The sequence below is a fragment of the Sebastes fasciatus genome, chromosome 16, assembly GCF_043250625.1.
Source record: "Sebastes fasciatus isolate fSebFas1 chromosome 16, fSebFas1.pri, whole genome shotgun sequence".
Taxonomy (NCBI): Eukaryota; Metazoa; Chordata; class Actinopteri; order Perciformes; family Sebastidae; genus Sebastes; species Sebastes fasciatus.
Genome location: NC_133810.1, coordinates 31,402,359 through 31,421,795, shown reverse-complemented (window position 1 = coordinate 31,421,795; position 19,437 = coordinate 31,402,359). Strand labels below are relative to the sequence as shown.

Genomic DNA, 19,437 nt, shown 5'->3' with positions numbered 1-19,437 from the left:
ACAATGTTTTGGCTCCTCTTGATTTCATACAGTCAACACAGCTGAGCTCTTGGCAAGAAAACGAACAAGCTTATTTCCCCGACAGTTGAACTATTCCTTTCAAATGAACCACTAAAAAAGATCATCTCCTAAAACTCAAGAGTCTATCGTTGCTCAGCAGCTCCAGCAACAGGAGCAGGAGCATACATGTTACTTCTAAGCCAACAATACTAATCAGTGATTGTGCCGACTCCACTCACTGAGCATGGGAGAGAAGAAGACCTCCGAGCTGGGACTGGTTTTCTTCCACTTGTACAGCGGGACGGGCTTCCCGGAGCTGGATTTGCAGCTCAGAGTCACATTTCCCTTCAGCACTGCCTTCCCTGATATGGAGCACTTGGGAACCGCAGGAGGGACTGAGACGAGAGGATTACAAAATGTTTAAGTTGTTAAATTATACAACGCAATTCAGGCTTTGTTAGTCAAGAAGTAGAATTACAGTGCAGTTCATTCTCATGTTCTTCTCAAACAGGATCCGGTTCTTTACCTTTGACATCCAGAGTGAGCTCGCCGGAGATGCCTCCGCTAGGCATGATGACCTGACAGTAGTAGCGTCCCGAGTCGGACTCCTGAGTGTTGTTGATGTACAGCGACACGTCGCGTGAGGGCATACTGGAGGAGAAACCAACGCGGCCCTTAAACTGGGAGCTGCCCACGCTCATGGAGTCTTTGGTGTAGGAGATGATCTGGACAAGAGGACAGAGAGATGATGAGGAACAGGAAATAAAAGAGGTTAGTGAGCGCGCAGTTCGGGAACAAGTATGTGTCCATATTTGTGCACAACAGAGGAACCAGTGTCGTTGACCTCCAGGTCAATATGATTGCGTTTGCCGGTTATCCCGGGTCAAAAGAATCAGAGGGATTTTTAATCCTCATGTTTCCTGCCCAGAAAACTGTGTGTTTGGCATTTCTCAAACATTTGGTTGAATGCATTACAGAGTCAGCTGGGTTACATGGAACATCATTTGTAAAAATCCTCTCATAGAAGCATGTAGTGCACATCTGAGGGGGCGTTTTACATCAGCCTAACCCTAACCCGGGTTCGGATGACAGTAACCCCCGTGCTGCTGGAACACAGACAATAAATACAAACTACTTGGGTTTTACATTTCTGAATCGGAATGGTAATTTATTTGCAATGGTAATGGTATTGATAAAAATGATCAATGATCCCTCCAAAATACCTCATTAAGACACCAAGACCTTGAGGGACACCATAGAAAAAGCCATGCTGTGATTTGGGATCAAAAACTTTTGACATTTGGAGATTTCTGCAGGAAATTCCGACATGTTCGGGACGTTTCTGGGCGTCAGCGAGACTTTATTTCTTTGATTTACTACTTTGTTCTCTAACGCCGCTCCCTCTCTTCATTCACTCTATAGCTTGCTCCACCATTGCTGCTCTCTCTCGCTCTCTCTCTTGTTGAGCTGAGGTGGACAACGGCTCCAGATTATAACTTTAACCCTGTTTGAAGCATGTGTCTGCAGGTATTCAGGGAACTATAGCTATAGCTGTGTTTACAGTAACTAAACACCAAGCCAAATCCAGGAGTGATTTTCTCCATGACGAGATCCTGTAGAACAGACATGAGAACATATTTTAGTTTGGGGGGAAAAAGACTGAACTCTTTTTGTTCAATGTTGAACTAAGTTAGTTTGTCAGAAGCGATTAGCTCACATCAGCTGCTGGACTGAACTCAGTGAGGACGGATGCATCAGCGTAACATACGACTCTCTACAGAGAGACCGTGGCGTCCAGGTTTGGCTTTGAGGTAGTGACAGTTTGTTCTTTTTATTCATCTTTCTGGCTTCATATGACAGCAAAGCAGAGTGAGTCACTGGATGGCACATGAACAAGAAAAAGCCTTATACTTTTAATCAACTGTGTCTTTTCCAGCTCTCCGAGTTCTATTTTCCTTTTTGATTGTGATCCTCTTTAGAGTCGTCCATCTGTGCGGCCCGATGATCTGACCCATACGTATAAGCTGAGCCACGGCCAGGTCTCTAGACCACGTTACCCCCCCCCCCCCTGCTTCATTTCATGTTTACCGCTGCAATGATTTCATAAATAATCTGATTTGTTTTACCTCAGGAAACTACAGTATGGTGTATTAAAGCAGTAAAGGAATAACAGTCTGAAAGCTATAAGCCTTTTTTTGTCTTGGATTTCTAAAGGAAGAGCTTTGCCAGATTAACAGACATCCTTCATAACTGTAATCCCAGATATTATAGCCTCAGATATCGGTTGTAGATGGATAGTCTGTTGGATATGGAGCTTCCTTACCAGCTGGGTGCTGTTGGAGATGAAGTTCCAGACGACGGTGTTGGCGGTCGGGTCATCGCCGGGCGCTGAGCTGTACGAGGCGCTCAGCACCACCCTCTGACCCTTGATCACATCCAGACTGGGTTGGATCTGGAACTGGGCCCATATGCCTGGTTGGAGGAAGGAAGGAGGGAGGGAGGATGTCATTCAGCTGCGGCTTTCAATATAACTAGATATATAACGTCATATTTCACAAGGACACATATTTAGATGAGTTATGATCTGATCTGACTGCGGAGGAGATCTGACATGCCATAAATGATAACGCCAGCATCCACGTCTCAACACAATGTCAGAACACAGAAGATCAGAATTATACTGAGGAAAAAAGCTTCATTGTGTCTTCAGAAGGAACGTATAAAAACGATTCTCCATCATGTAAATCGTTATATAAAGCTGCTCCTACCAACCAAAGCTGGAAGAATATCCATGCAGGTGAGCACTCGTGGAGTTTTCAAGATTCTACAACACACATCTTTCTGAGTTGAGGCGACTGAGCAGTGGAGCAGGAGCCGATCGATTCTAACAGGCCACTCCAACAAGTGGATCTGTGGAGCTGCACGTCTCTAAAAGATCTGATCTAAGGGAATTATATGGGACTGCTGTGTGACGTTGACATGTGACGTTGATGTGAGAGCAAAACAAATGCTGCATGTCGTGTCTTCTTGATGCAATCTTCTCCTTTGTCACTAGCACATTATCGGTTGATCACCGGGGAAACCAATAAGGAGTAATGAGTTTTACTTGGATTAATCTCATTATTGCAAATATCTCTAATAACTGGAATGTTTGGTTGATTACTGCATTCACTAACTCAAGGTCAAACTACGAGCTGAATGCATACTATGTCAACCCCCTGATTTCATCCCAAGGTCACACTTCTACCGTTTTTCCCTTTTTGTTATCTCAACCTGTTTCTGGCACTACAGCGTGTATATAAGCCCTTCTGTTTCCACCTGGACGACAATAGAGCTACACCAAATGTCACTTCCTGGTGGAAGAGAGCTGCTTGCAACCACTTAAAATAAACAAAAATAAATAAAAAATATGATATACAGTATATATATACTGTATATTGTATTTTTTAAATATATAAATATATATTAAAATATATATATATATATATTTATTATATATAATACAAATATATTGTATTATATATATATTTATTATATATATATTTTCAATATATATATAATAAATATATATATTGAAAATATATTTGTATTATATATATATATATAATAAAAATATATTTGTATTATATATATGTATATATATATATATATATATATATATTGTATATAATATTTTTTGTTTATTTGTATTTATTTTAAATCAGTTTTCTTGCCTAAGAATTAAAAGTAAAATAAAAAGTAGGCCTATTTAACATTATTATTTTGTTATTTTCATTCTTTAAAATTCACCAGAATGCAGGAAACAAAGTCTCTGAAACTGAAATGTTTGAGTCAGACGCCCTACTTTGGTTTTAAAATCCTCCCTTTCTTAAGGTCTTAAGGTTGGCAGGTATGGCTAAATGAAATACAAAGAACAAGAATCACAGGAAGTTGATGCATCTGGAGGAATGTCAGAGTAAGATGTGGTGTGCATGTGAGGCCAGACGGAGGCGGCAGAGAGCCGGCTGCTGCTCACACAACCAAACGGGAAAATGTCTTTTCTGCATGTTGAAAATAATTTTATAGGTGATATCCACTTTTAAATGATTTAATGTGACACCACTCAGGAAAATGACCTACATTCATTCAAGTACGGTGTAACTGTGAGACGGTGCATGTCTGACTGAGACGACGTTTGCTAATGCTCAGTTAAGCTCACTGTGTTTCCTTTATTCATTAATTCAATCTTTAATTGCTTACGGTAATTAAGGGTTTTGTCAACTGCGTGTCTCTCTGTCTTTCAGACTCTTCCCCTCAAATTGTATTTCTTCTAACAGTTCCAACATGGAGGAAACGTGTACCTGAGTCCGTTCTGATCAGTCTCACCGGGTAGCTGGCTCCGAGTGCGTATATGTGTGTGTGTGTGTGTGTGTGTGTTCATCACAGAGCCAATCTCCCCGCTGTGGGACTAAGAAAGGATTATCTAATCTCATCTGCATGTAGAAACACGGCAGGTGTATGCACATTTAAAAAACAATGGATGAGATGTCTGTGTGTTGTTGTTGTGTGTGCTAACCAGTGGGATTGATATGCAAAAGGATTGGAATCGAGTTAATGACATCCACTTGAGATTTTTACACATGCACCATGCAGAGTGTATTATCAGCCAATCCTCACTCCCAGGGCATCAAATACCGTCGCTTTGTCACAGCCGGCGGCGTTCGATATACAGCCGCACAAGGCAACCTTGGTGGATGGGTCCAACAAACACAAGGAAACACAAGGAGACCGATGTTCATGTCCCGTGTTCACAACGGTAAAATGTAGTCATTTAAGTCAAACCGTGTAGTTTTTTCCCCCTAAACCTAGTTATCACTAACAAGAACATGGCCAATGTCTTTTCCTGACCACTTCTTCTTGACCTCGATGGGAAACGTCATGAGGTCAAGGAAAGATGAGAAGGAGAATTTAGAAGGACTCAGGAAAAGACAACCATGGTGTTCAGAGAATCTGACTGCTCTTTCACTACAAGCTCTGTAAAACTGAAACTACAATGTTCTGAAGACGGACTACCAAAGACGCTGCTTTCCCCTGTACGTTCATAAACAGCTCTTTCAGTGACAAACCGCTTCACCCGCGGTGTGTTAAAGAGAGATACCGAGTTATGGAGAAGGGGTAGGACCAGATGTGCAGGCTGTACTAAATAAATTAATTAAAAATAAAGTGAAACGAAATGGTTATTTATCAACATGAATCAGATTAGTATATGAAAATAATATGCAAGATCATGAACGGCACAATGGTGCGTCAATGTTGCGGCCCCTAGGCATTGTGGGATGTTATTCTCTCCTTTCCTTCGGTAAAGGATGCTCCAGTGTGTCCTCTGCTAAAGGAGATAATAAAGGAAGCATTGAAGCTCCTTTCCTTCGGTAAAGGATGCTCCAGTGTGTCCTCTGCTAAAGGAGATAATAAAGGAAGCATTGAAGCTCCTTTCCTTCGGTAAAGGATGCTCCAGTGTGTCCTCTGCTAAAGAAGATAAGAAAGGAAGCATTGAAGCTCCTTTCCTTCGGTAAAGGATGCTCCAGTGTGTCCTCTGCTGAAGAAGATAAGAAAGGAAGCATTGAAGCTCCTTTCCTTCGGTAAAGGATGCTCCAGTGTGTCCTCTGCTGAAGAAGATAAGAAAGGAAGCATTGAAGCTCCTTTCCTTCGGTAAAGGATGCTCCAGTGTGTCCTCTGCTAAAGAAGATAAGAAAGGAAGCATTTGAAGCTCCTTTCCTTCGGTAAAGGATGCTCCAGTGTGTCCTCTGCTGAAGGAGATAATAAAGGAAGCATTGAAGCTCCTTTCCTCAGCATTTAGAGGATTCAAACAGCTCTCATCACGGCTGCTACTGAGAGACTGAGGGTCATTTCACTCCGTTAGGAACCTTCCTGAGAGAAAAACACTTTTCATCCCTCGTCTCGATGCACAGTAAGTGATGCAATCAAATGTAAGCCTATAAAGTCCAGACTCATCAGTGATAGCTGAACCTCTTCACTGTATCTGCACCAGCTACACACTACAAAGAAGAAACTTGTTCTACCACTGTCATGGTACATGACTTCTGGGTATTGAAGTCCTCAGTATTCAAACAGTTGCCTCAGGCTCGCTGCCATTTGGGACCACCAGCTAGCAAAGCTCCGTATTTGCTGCTTTAAAGTCACAATGAACTGCATGTTAGAAGCTTCCTGCTTGCTTACTCTGGCATACGACATGGTGAACCAGCAGGATCTCAGCTAAAGAGAGAAAGGCACGTTGATGTGAAGCTCTTGTTGATACTTTCAGGCATTTCTTTTCATATTCAAACGTCCAATAACGGCACTTTGTGGAAACAAGTAGTGAACACAACCTTTTAAGTTGATATGGCGAACTTGCTAGCAAACAGTTGCCTCTTAACCTATCCATTAGATACAGAGCAGAGGGGTGTTGGGGCCACCTAATGAATGGAAGTCCAATGTTCTCTCTCTTTTAGCTCTGTTTTTGGTCTCCACCAGCCCCTTGAGGGAACCCTAAAACGTACATTTCTGTTGATTTACAGCATGTCCTCGTACCATTCACGGACTCTTCTGTTAATCCTAAAACAGAAAACAGATGGTAACGTCTCTGTGGACCGCCTGAGGCTAAAACTGGAGCTAACTCTACCCGACGTCCTCTGAAGTCTAAAACATAAACATTGGTAAAACGTAAACTACGATACTAAACTTGTGTTAGTCCCAAAATGAGTCAGCAAAATATTCCTGGAGCATCTGGTAACGTTAACGGTCGACAACAGCTGGACTAAACAACAAGACAGCTTTCCAACTAAAACATTATTGAGCTAACGTCCTTAACATCAATCACTCTGGTTAGACATTCATTGTTGATTTTATTACCACAGAAGTGAGAGAAAGATTTATCCAGATTTGAACTAAACTTCACCGTGTGTGATGGTCCCTGCCTCTTCCAACTTTTGTGCTAGCGGAGGTTCTTGTTGCCACAATGCAATGCGTATTTAAAAATACGGGAAAAACTCCGGTGAAAAATCAATACAGAAAAATGCCATCATATTAACGCGGTACATTTACAGACTTTTCTTAGAGGGATTCAATTTTAAATGAATATTATTTCTAATGAACACGTCTTGTGCTTTCTCAGCACGGCTGAAATGAGAGCTGCAACAATGCACCGTGTAAAAAGATCTCCACAGAGAGGAGGTGGAGGTATCGGTTTCTCCGTCGCTGTGGAGACAGGTGGAGCGGATAAGAGTCGGTGATGAGAGAGAGAGACAGAGACTGTGTAGGCTGTACTCCTCAGGGAACATCGTTTCTAATAAAGAGTCATGCCAATGAAGTAATTACGATATAGACGGAGGTGAGAAAGGAAGATGGATGAAAACAGGAAAAGTGGAGAAAAGGAGAAGAACAAGAAGAAATTAATTGTCAATCACTCGTTAGACCTTAAGAAGATTTGCTGTAGCAGCGAGAAGCAGACCTCTTGTCTAGAGAGGTGCTGACTGACGGATGGATGGATGGATGGATGGATGGATGGATCAGTGGACATGTAGAGATGACAGAAAGAGGCTTAAACAGAAAGCCAGTGAGTCAGTGTGGAGCAGCTCTCCGAACACTGCAGTAAAGCCTGTAACAGACTCCACCGAGAGGCTGCTGTAAGTCTCGGAGAGATGGAGGGATGGACGTACTGACATAAAATACTAATCTCTGGGACAAGGAACACAACACAAACACAGACTATTCTTAAAGCAACAGCGAGTGGGGTTTGGACTTGTGTAATTAGTTCTGGTTTCACACAAACAGCGGTCTCCCATACACCACCCCTCCATCCCTCCTGTAGTGGACTTTCTTGCTTGTTATTCCATGTTACTTTACTCACGTCTACGTTAAATGAAGCTAGAGCCAGCAGACAATTAGCTTGGCTTGGCATAAAGACTGGAAGCAGGGGGAAACAGCTAGCCTGGCTCCATCCAACGGTAGTGAAATCCCCAATGAACGGCTCGCTGACATGTTATATCTTCTTAGTTCAAAACCAAATTGTAAAAATGAGAAGTTGCGGTGTATCTTGAACTGCTTCCTGTCTTTGTACTAGGATCAGAAGGACTGAAGAGGTTCAGCTCTGCGTGCATACAGTAGGTCTATGGTGCGTACTCACTACACTGTGGAAAAGAGAATGTGGTCTAAAACTGAAATGTGTAACCTGCAGTGCGCATACAAGACTTCCGAGCAGGAATCACCCAGACGCCAACATCTCCACATCCTCATTAGTGGAGATGCTTTAAGATGATTTCCTTCCGATAAGAGTGCACCCCACCAGAGGAAAAGATGGATGAATGTATGGAGAGATGGAGATGAACAAGGCCACGTGAATCGCTCTCATAACATTCCCTATTTACTCTTAATTTTGGTCAGCGAGGCTTCATCTTTCCCGGAGTGGCAGGTCTGAAATCACTCCGCAGGCTTCATGACCACTGGCTTTAAATATTCCATGGTGACTGATGGCAGGGCAGATGGGAGCGAGTTCACTCAGTGTGGAGAGAATGAAGGGAGTGATAATGAGGTCTGGATGGGGACTTTCACTAAGTCTGATTTCACAAGGTGTTTCATGGTTAGGTGGCTTTTATTCATTGTTCTGCCTTCATAGGTGACTCTATGTACAGTAGGGAGGCAAAGTTGGCCCTGCTTCCTCCAATAACTGGAATAAAAGTTGGAGAAAATTAACATGAATTAGCACTCTATGCTGATGATGTGATGTTATAATATAGCTTATTATCTGGATACAAAATTGACTGCCGTATGACTATATATACTATAACTGTATGTAGGTTTCAGGTGTACTGAATTTATGAAAGCTGTTGGGAATAATGTATCCACCTAATTCAGTTTAACAGGCCAGGATATTACACACAACCACACACTGTAACTCTTTCAATGCAATGTTGTCTACTCACGGTAAACTATTTCCTGGCTGCAAAACAATGAGATTGTAACGCACTGAGAGCGACGATATAATCAGGCTCTTTCATTGTTATTGACAGCAACAATAAAATCAAGCTGTTTCTTTGGAAAACACGGCTGCACGTTATTCAGAAGTACGGCTCAATCTGTTCTGATGTAGTTAAGGACTCTCAATACAGTTCAAATGAACGGATAGAACTCGAAGCAACATATCAGTGTTGAAATAAATCGAACACAATCTAATTCCTCTGTTGAGAGAATGGACCTCAGAGTTGGTTGGCGTTCCTCTCAGCAGAGCAGGTTCATTCCCTTGATGAAAAGTTTGTGTGTTTCTGTACGTGCAAATCTGGTAATTACAGGAAACACTTGAGATTGAGCCCGTTTACTCCTACTCCTACTCTGTAGATAAAAGCAGCAGCCAAGCAGCCTTTAATGAGGGCGACCTCAACCAGCGTCTTTCATGCGTCTTCCACCGATGGGTGGAGCGGCTCGTCGCTTCCTCTGACGCCGTTATCAGACACTTTGAGTAAACTGCTAAAGCAAGTGAGGAGTGAGGGAGAGAAATATGGACAATGAGAAAGTCGTAGGTAAGATGTTGCATTTCAAATACATCTGTTCAGAATCTGTATAGACCAGTCTGATTGAAGAGTGAAGAGATGACAGGATGAGAACAAGAGGGATAAAAGACAGAGGAGAGGAAGTCCTCTCTCTGGAGACCGGGTGGAGACGGGATGGAGATAAAACTACTGAACCAACTCATGGGACGGCTTATCACAACTTCACCAGATCTGACTTTGGATTGCTGGTTCTTCTTCTGTCATCAAAGCAGGAGAGAAGATGTGTGAGCACCAATCAGGAGTCAGATCAACGTTGTTAAAGGGGAATGCCACCCAAATGAAGAATTTACAGTATGTTGTTTCCCTGGCGCAGGCTTTATAGTTTCCTGTGATACCAGCGTTAAAACTGAGCCCGCTACAACCTCCAAAAGATCCATCGCGTTAATGCGTCAGACATTAGTGGCGTTAAAACAAATTTGTGTCTGTGTGTCTTCATGTGACTGAGGTATGACTCTCAGAGGAAGGGGGGGGGGGAGACAGGATGTTGTTCGTATCTGTTAAGAGCACATTATCTGGTCATATCCGAACAATACAGTATATTCGTTCACATCCCTGGTACTTGGTATTGACTTTCCAGCTACCCGTTCAAATTAAGCTCACAGATACTTTCCCTCTTGTTTTACTGCACACCCTTCCAACCACTCAATCAGAACCATAACCTCATAACATACAATGTAAATCAGCTCTTTTATGTGCTGCACAGACAGACCAACAGCACTGAATCATTTAGTCCCACCAAACATCACACATTCACGGCTATAACACATGCAGACATGCTTTTAGTTTCACCCTTTACATCTTTACGTGTAAAATATGTGTGTGAATATTTAATAGCACACATTAAGAACACTGAAAAATAAGACATACAACACAGTGCAAATATATCCACCTCAAAAAGGTGATGTTGCCCACATTAAGAATATAACATGGATGAATAAGAGAGACATAAACAAGAACATATATCAGTATTTCATGCATCTCAAAAACATGTCTGCTGCACCAGGTAAATGGTTGTTAGGTAAACGTATCCCACGGGGGAAAGCATTTGCATGTATTTAAACAACTTCTTTTGATGTCTCCATTAGAATTATACAACTAAAACTACAAATACTTGCCTACTAAGAAAATGCATAAAAAAAACTGTGCATCTAACAATATGACTTCTTCTGTGAGGAGGAAGAGGAGTCAGACATTCATTTATTATGTTATTGTAAGGAATTATTTTGGATCAAAGTTGAAAAGTGGATCTCAGTTTACAAATCAAATTTCAATAGTTGTCTTTTATCCATAATGTTTGGTGATTTAAGGGATGATAAAGAAGGAAAAGACCTGAACAACATCCTCATTATGATGGGGAAAGCATGTATATATTTAATACTGATACTGATACTGAGCAAATGCAGACTCCCGTTACAGTGAGAATCAAAAGAGCGCTCACTTTAGTTTGGTCCTCGCAAACATAGAAGTAGTAGTCAAACACACACAGACAGACACACATCCAGCTTATTGTTCACAAAGAGGGCTCGGGGGCTGGAGGCTGAGGCCGAGGCGGAGCTCATCATCTGATAACTCTGCGATTGACGTCCTTTCCAGTGTAATTAAAGGAGAGACACAGTGGTGGGACTGAATCTCTGTCCTCGAGCTGCACAGCTACAAACCACTCATCAGCTGGATACACCGACAGAGGAGAGGAGAGGAGAGGAGAGGCGGAGAGGAGAGGAGAGGAGAGGAGAGGAGAGGAGAGGAGAGGAGAGGAGATGAGAGGAGAGGAGAGGAGAGGAGAGGAGAGGAGAGGAGAAGTTTAATTGGGGGATCAGAGATATCGGTTTTATATTGAGGCCAGGAGGGTCAGCAGGGTGTGTGTGTAGCTTTAGAAGTTTCCATCTAGAGTACCTACGCACACATCTCCAACACTGGAGACAGCTGTCCTCAGCTCGCCCATTAGGGAGACATGAAGTTGAACTTGAACACCACAGTTGGTTTTTATTATGAGCAATCTACAAATCAAAACTAACCAGCAAAAACGTACTGTTAATAAAATATTTGGATTGTCTGTCTGTGATCAGCCAACACAGGATTAAAGGTCTTATAAAATATCAACCTCCTCACTCCTCATTAACTGCGTCCTGTTTTTAAAGGCAATACCTGCAAGTACGCAACCACAAACACAGGAACAGTCGGCTCAAAGCCAATACACAAAGGTCATCCGAGCTGCTGTACCATACACAAACATGCACAACACATGCAGTATTCATGTGCCAGCGTGATGTCCGGGTTCCTGATAGCAGCTGAGTGGAGGACGAGAACGGAGCGCTTTGGTTAATTGGAGCTTCCTTCCATCTGATCAAGACACCATTAGAACTGCTGAAGAGGAAATTACTGAAAATCTGTCAATGGACGGAGCTCGAGGCTCTTATTGAACTGATAAAAAGCCGACCTCGTCCGTCCAACGCGATCAGTCTTATCAGGTGACAGAAACAAAGGCAGCTTTAGACAGAGAGAAGAAGAAGTCTCTGAAAGTCTCAAACTGCTTTGGTCGATTAGGACTGGGACTTGGACAATCTTTATGCAAAAAAAAGAAGTTAACATTGTCTACAAAAAATCAAAATCAAAGGCAGCCTCCACCCCCACTACACACACACACACACACACACACACACACACACACACACAGACACACACACACACACTTCCTCTGCATTGTGTGGATGATGGCAGGGAGGAAAAAGCTGGGCGTCCTGATAGCGCTCTGATGGAGCTTTATTCCAGGATTAGCCTGTTTGTCTTGGTAGGTAGAGTTAAAGTGAAGTCCAGTAATCGGGGTCAGACAGGAAGTAGTCGGGGTCAGACAGGAAGTAGCCCACACTGAGACACCAACAGCCTTTATCACACTCCCTGCTGGATGACTACTCCCACATTTGAATACCGACTCATTGACTCAACTGTTATCAGTAAACATGTTACAGTGGATACGAGGCCAATACCACGAAGAAAGAGTTATTCCTTAAAGGGACTGTTTGTAAGTCCTAACACGTATAAATCATTGCGGGTCGGTGTCCCATGCTCTCGTGTGTCTACGCTGTTCAGACTCAGACTCCAACACAAACTACATGGAAACACCAAAACCTCTTGGTTGTATCTGGTGAAGCCCGTCTGTTAAACACTGTTAACTCTTCCTGCTTCAGCCTCCCGACCGCGGCCAGAAGACACAGAGGAGACCGTAGCTTTGGTCTCCAGGGCCGGAGTCTCTGCTGTACTCTGCTCCTATGCCTGCCTTCACTCACTCACCGCACTCGTTCTCACTCGCTCTCTCACTCCACCTCTCACGTGCATGCACGCAAACTACAATAATGTGCAGAAATAACTGCTGCAGCTCCTCCAGACCAACAGAGGTTTCCCGTGTCTTGTGAAGTGACGGGGCTCCGCAGAGAGAAACGTTATCGTCTCCGACCAAAACTCCGGCGTCTCCCCCGTTCCCTCCGGCCGCGGTCGGGAGGCTGAGGCGGGAAAAGCCAACACTAGGATCAGCATTGATTCATGGAGAGACCTTGGTCTGGTCAGCTAACATTACTGCCAAGCAGCTGAAATATAGAGTGATATTGTGCTTTTAGCTGACGTGTGTCTCCTCACTGTGTTGAGAGATGCTCCTTCATGTCTATGTAGAGCGAGCACAAGCGCCAGCAACAGGACGCTGACTTTAGTTGACTTAACGGATACAGGTGAAGCTGTTAACAAGACATTTCTGATTCTTACAAACAGTCCCTTTAAAGGAGTTTGCTACTTGTATAACACATTTTAGTTCAAAATGCATAATTCCCCGATGCTTTGCCCCGGCGGGGAGTCTTCTAAGGCCCGCCGAGCTTGCAATATACTGGTGTAATTCCTGTATTCAACATAATTGAATATCATTCTGTTATCGTGGCCAATCAATATCGGGTCTAAGGATAATTTTGTTATAGCCCATCATAAACTTTTGTTTTTTAGTTCCACAAATCCATTTGGAATCTATGCTGCATAACAAAGACAGAGTAAAAATGTCCTCCACTGGACCAACCAGTGATGAATATCCCACTTTGGTTTGACCTCTGTGACCTGTGTGACCTGTGTGACCTGTGCGACCTGCCGGGCCTCTCCGGGTTAATCAAACAATGCAGAAGCGTGAGACAACATTTCCTGCATTTATTCAAAATGTGAGGACACAGAAAGCAGAAGAAGAGTGTAAACAGTGAGGGTGGGGGGGGCTGGATATGAGGTCACACCACGGAGCATGTCACACACACACACGCGCACACACACACACACACACACACACACACACACACACACACACACACACACACACACACACACACACACGCACGTATACAGTGTAGACATTTTGATTTGTCTGAGGAGTCACTGACAGCTGTGCAGATCAATCTGGACGACATGGACAGATGACAGGTGACATGATCTGCTCAGGACTCCATGGCATCCTGGTGAATTCAGCCCAGGGTTATTCTACCACCCCCCCTCCTCCTACTACAGTAGTGTATGTGTTCATGTCACACAAAGAGTGTGTAGTGTGTTGACATATATAAACCCACCAGCTTTCAATCTGGGAATCTGGCTATAATTTCTCCACTTTAATCAAAAGAAGGGAAACATTCTGTTACGACGTGACTGTCGTGTCACAGAAGATGGACGGACCGTCTCCAGCGGCTGATTGTGTGCGTGTGTGTCAGTGGATGCCATTAAAGAGATGTGGCGGCGTGGTTGGAGGTTGACAGGCGGTTAAGTGAAACCAGGAAAGATGGGATTCTGCTGGAGATGAGTGAAGTAAGGACAGCTGTGTGATCACTGACGGCAACATGAATGGATGACTAGTGAAGAACCGTGTGTACTTTGAGATGTTAGGTGTATATCTACGATAATGTAACATGTGTTGTGTGTAGGGATGCACCGATACCACTGTTTTCAGGCCAAGTACAAGTACAAGTACATTTGGGTACTCTCCGATACCGAGTACCGATACGAGTACTTCTCTGTGCCTAAAGACCCTCGTTAACAGCCAGCTGGAGGGTGTGAGCGACACACGGCAGGCTGGGGAGTCCCGCATATGAGGCGGTGCGCCGCCACCGGCTCTAGGTCGGCTTGGAAAGGCTCGGAGTGAAGGTGCCCGGCCCCGTGGGGTCGGGCGCACCACCGGCCCGTCTCACCTGCACCATCGGGGAGGTGGAGCGTGAGCGCGTGTGATAGAACCTGAAAGGTGCTGACGAGAGGTTAACGTCATGCTGCTGTAAAGTGGTATCGGTGCCGTTGTAGCGGAGCCGTTTTGCGAGTGCGAGTACATGAGAACAGTATCGCACCCGATACCCGATACTGGTATCGGTATCGGTGCATCCCTAGTTGTGTGTGTGTGTGTGTGTGTGTGTGTGTTTAGTCACTCTGTTATCATCACACTAGATCCATAATGCATTCATGCTGCTACCAGCTGAGCGCAGAGCTCTGAGCCAACACAAATCCAGGCTGAGGTAAAACTGATTAGACACGGTGATCATCACATTAACTTTCATTTCAACTCGACCGATTCTCTGACAAAATGCTTTCATCACAAAAAAGGCACAGGAATCCAACCAACCCTCGGGGAACAGCAGGCTGTGAAAGCAACGCGCTTTAAAAGACACAAGAGCGGAAGAAGAAGGACTCGCTTTCAGGGAGATGAAAGCAGTTTGTCTGGCACTGAAGGAACGGACGAAGTCCATAATGACGCCATTTGGTCCTCCCATGGTGCAACGCACACGCTGCCTCCGCTCTGCCTCCTCTCTCTCAGAACTAGCAGGAGCAGATGTTGATGTGTGAATCTACCTGCCTGATTAGGAGTCAGGAATCAGGTGTGTGAATGTACAGTAGAGACTCACTTTCCTCATCATGGTCTGATTCTAACTATCCTGATTGGCTTTTTCCTCCAAGTTCTTTTCATTACTGACAGCTTCCTCTCATTATTATTTATAGCTTCAGTCTATACACCGATCAGCCACAACATTCAGACCACTGACTGGTGAAGTGAATAACATTGATTATCTGGTTACAATCTGGAATTGGAAGCAGAAAAACTGGGCCAGCGTGAGCGACTTTGACGAGGGCCAGGTAGAGCTGTCTAGACGACTGGGTCAGAGCATCTCCAGACCTGCAGCTCTTGTGGGATGTTCCCGGTCTGCAGTGGTCAGGACCTACCAAAAGTGGTCCAAGGAAGGAGAACCGGTGAACTGGCGACAGGGTCAGACCCGAGGCTCATTGATGCACGTGGGGAGTGAAGGCTGGCCCGTGTTGTCTGATCCAATAGAAGAGCTACTGGAGCTCAAACTGCTGAAGGAGTTAATGCTGGTTCTGATAGAAAGGTGTCAGAACACACAGTGAGGAGCAGTTTGTTGTGTATGGGGACTGGTCAGGGTGCCCGTGCTGACCCGTGTCCATCGCCAAAAGCGCCTACGATGGGCACGTGAGCAACAGAACTGGACCACAGAACGATGGAAGAAGGTGGCCCGGTCTGAATCACGTTTTCTTTTACATCCTGTGGATGGCGACGAGTTGGAGGTGTTGAGTCGGCCTCTGAGTCCGATTCACGGAGGCCCCACCTCGCAACTTACAGGACTTAAAGGATCTGCTACTGACGGCTTGGTGCCAGCTACCACAGCAGACCTTCAGAGGTCTAGTGGAGTCCATGCCTCGACGGGTCAGGAGGACCTACTCACTATTAGGCAGGTGGTCATCATGTTATGGTTGATCGGTGTAAGTGCTTTATTAGGTGTATTAAGACCTTTGCACACTGAGTCCGATGTGTTTTATTATTCTGACTGGCTGCATGCAAAGCAGCCGTTTACGTGGCCATGGTTGCATTCCATTAAAAGTCAAAGCCTGCTAGCAACTGAATTCATTACGTGGACCAGCTGATTGGATGCCATCCTGGATGATGTTGGCTCTCCAAAGGCTTTTAACGGACGCAGAAAAATGATCCGGTCGTATTTATTTTCAAACGTGCGACAATTTCGGATGAAAAATACAAACTTGGTGTGCAAAGGTCTCGACGTAATCTTTTAAAATGCAACTCTTTGGTGTTGAAAATGTGGTTTCTCCATAATTAAGAGCCTAGTCTTGCACACCCTTGAAATGGCGAGGAAGGAGAGAGGAGGACGAGACTTGGAATCAGAGATAAGGCCTCAGCGGGGAGAGAGGGAGAGGCATTCATCTTACTGTGACACAAAGACTGATAACGTATAGGATCGGGAGGGAGGGAGGGAGGGAGAGAGGGGTTGTCCTCCGTGTGGTAACGCTAATTAAAGATGTCGGATGACTAATCATGCTAATTTGACCCGAAATGGCAGTAATGAAAGAACGTGGTGGACACTAGAATGTGATCATATAGCTGAGTCTGATGACGAAAGAAACACATGACAGTGCATTTACCGGGTTACATCATCACTGATACAATAATGGTGGACAGCAGATAGAGACGATGATAATGAGCCTTAAAAACAGAGACGTGATGGTTGGGACGGGTTGTAAAATGACCCCGACACCGAGCGTGAGACAGGCCTGCACGACGGGCTGGATTACATCATATTCTCAGAAAGTAAAGTGGCTTTCCCACACCGTGTCACACCATGACACAACACTTTAGTGACGCTCGTAAACATGTTGCCACATAACACACATCGACTGTAATCTGTCATCATATCTGGCTATTTTCCAAGGTAACAAGATCCACCTAGCAGCACCTCTAAAGCTCAATAATTAACATGTTATATCACATTATTTATATAAAAAGAAAGGGTAAAAGCGACACGTGATTTCTTGGATGGGAGCAGTGACTTTCTAGCCAGATAGCTGCTTCCAGTCTTTATGCTAAGATAAGCTAAGCTAAGCAGCTCCTGGCTTCAACTTCATATTTATGGACAAATATAGGGATGCACCGATACCGATACCGATACCAGTATCGGGTCCGATACTGTGCTCATGTTCTCGTACTCGCAAAACGGCACCGATACCACTTTACGGCAGCGTGACGTTAACCTCTCGTCACCATCTTTCGGGTCGTATTGCACGTGCTCACGCTCCACCTTCCCGATGTTGCGGGCGAGACGGGCCGGTGGTGCGCACTTTCATTTTGCCACGGGGTTTTGCTTGCACCCTCTGACTCACGTATGAGTTAGACTCCTTGGTCCGAGTTTCACGACGGGTCGGTTGGGTTGCAGACATCACCGAAGACCCCTGGCGCCTTTTACGTGGGCCGAGCCCCGCCCTAGGGGCACGATGCGGTTGGGGCGCACTGAGGACAGTCCTTTCCAAGCTGACCTAGAGCCGGTGGCGGCGCACCGCCTCGTATGTGGGTCTCCCCAGCCTGCTGTGTGTCGCTCACCCCCTCCAGCTGGCTGTTAACGAGGGTCTTTTGGCACAGAGAAGTACTCGTATCGGAGAGTACCCAAATGCAAGTACTTGCACTCGGTCTAAAAAAAGTGGTATCGGTGCATCCCTAGACAAATATGATACTCGTATCATTTTTTTTTCATGTAACTCTTGACATGAAAGCAAATTAGCATATTTCCCATAATGCTCAGCTAACGGAAACATTTCCCAGGGAAAATGAAGGGTGACAAAACCCACATTTCTATTTTAAAATCAACCTATTACTTTATCTAAACTTTTTGGTCCAGCACCAGTAGCAGTTTTCTGGATGTCGGCAGTCTACGGTCTGACTGTCTAAACATCTACAACATCTTGCCGTTCTGGTCAGTAGCAGTAGACATTGGACTCTTCCATGTCTTTATCTGGGGCCACTGATAAACAAGCCGACCTACTGATGTGTCGCTTCAGCTTTGTGACAAACATACAGAGTGATGAGCCGACTGATAAACATTCAATCAGTTGTTCACGTCACCGTATACCATACTAGGGCGCCTTCAGCATCCTCTGATAACATCCTGTCTTTTCCTTCTGACAGAAGACATTGCATATCCTAATTAGCGAGCTCACGACCCCAGAGAGAGCATGTGGGCGTGGGGGCATCAACAAAACACACAAAAGAGCTCTCAGAGGCGGAAAGTAACAAGCAAAGGTCACTGTCCCCCAGAGGAAATAGTTATTTTGCTGTTTGGTCTCCCTCCAGCCTCAGTGCAATGGAAAATGTCCCCTACAGTAACTGAACACCACAAGATCAAACTACTAAATCAGTGGAGGGGTGGGGTGTAACGTATGAGTATAAGCCTCAAGAGACAGTGAGAAAACAGGAGGAGAAACAGTCCCTTGAGTATTCATGACACGCTATCAAAGAGCTACTTGTGGGTGGATTATTCAGAGGGACATCCATCTCTGATAAAACTAAATCTCTGAACTGTGAGGAACTGTTTATGGAAAAAAAATATCAATTTGCTCAGTGGCAGCTGTCTGCTGGCAGAGGGCCAGGGGGGAGGACTTAGACGCTCTATATTACAGAAAGATCATGCTTTTATATTGCAGCTTGGATACAGGTGAGATGGTTTAACTCCGGTAGGGTTCTGATGAGAGGTATGAAAGCATTGAAATGTTGTCCATGAAGTTCAAACATAACTTGATTCTGAAGATCTTTTCCCAGTGAGGAACTGTCTCTGTTTTTTATATTGTTTAGTTGCCTTGCCTCATAGAAGCTTTAAGACTTTGACAGCATATTAGAGACAATTCCAAAATGTTTCACGATGCCATGATTAACTTTGTTTAGAAACAGTAAATCAGACTCATAAAACATGACATCTCCAACGACCTGTTTGAACCATTTCAATCCAGTTTCCGCTCACAACACAGCACAGAAACAGCCCGACGACGTCCAGCTCTACATTTCCAC

The 19,437-nt window shown here is 44.4% G+C and overlaps 1 protein-coding gene across 3 annotated transcripts in view; it reads right to left on the bottom strand.

The window, feature by feature from the left end:
- Positions 1-19,437, bottom strand: part of esama (endothelial cell adhesion molecule a) — a 210,537-nt gene that overhangs the window by 4,119 nt on the left and 186,981 nt on the right. For all 3 annotated transcript variants that reach the window (XM_074612060.1, XM_074612062.1, XM_074612061.1), the window contains 3 exons: positions 2,324-2,472; positions 527-725; positions 240-395 (listed from right to left, as the gene is read on the bottom strand). In XM_074612060.1, the coding sequence (XP_074468161.1) occupies positions 240-395; positions 527-725; positions 2,324-2,472 (504 nt within the window). The remainder of the gene's footprint in view (positions 1-239; positions 396-526; positions 726-2,323; positions 2,473-19,437) is intronic.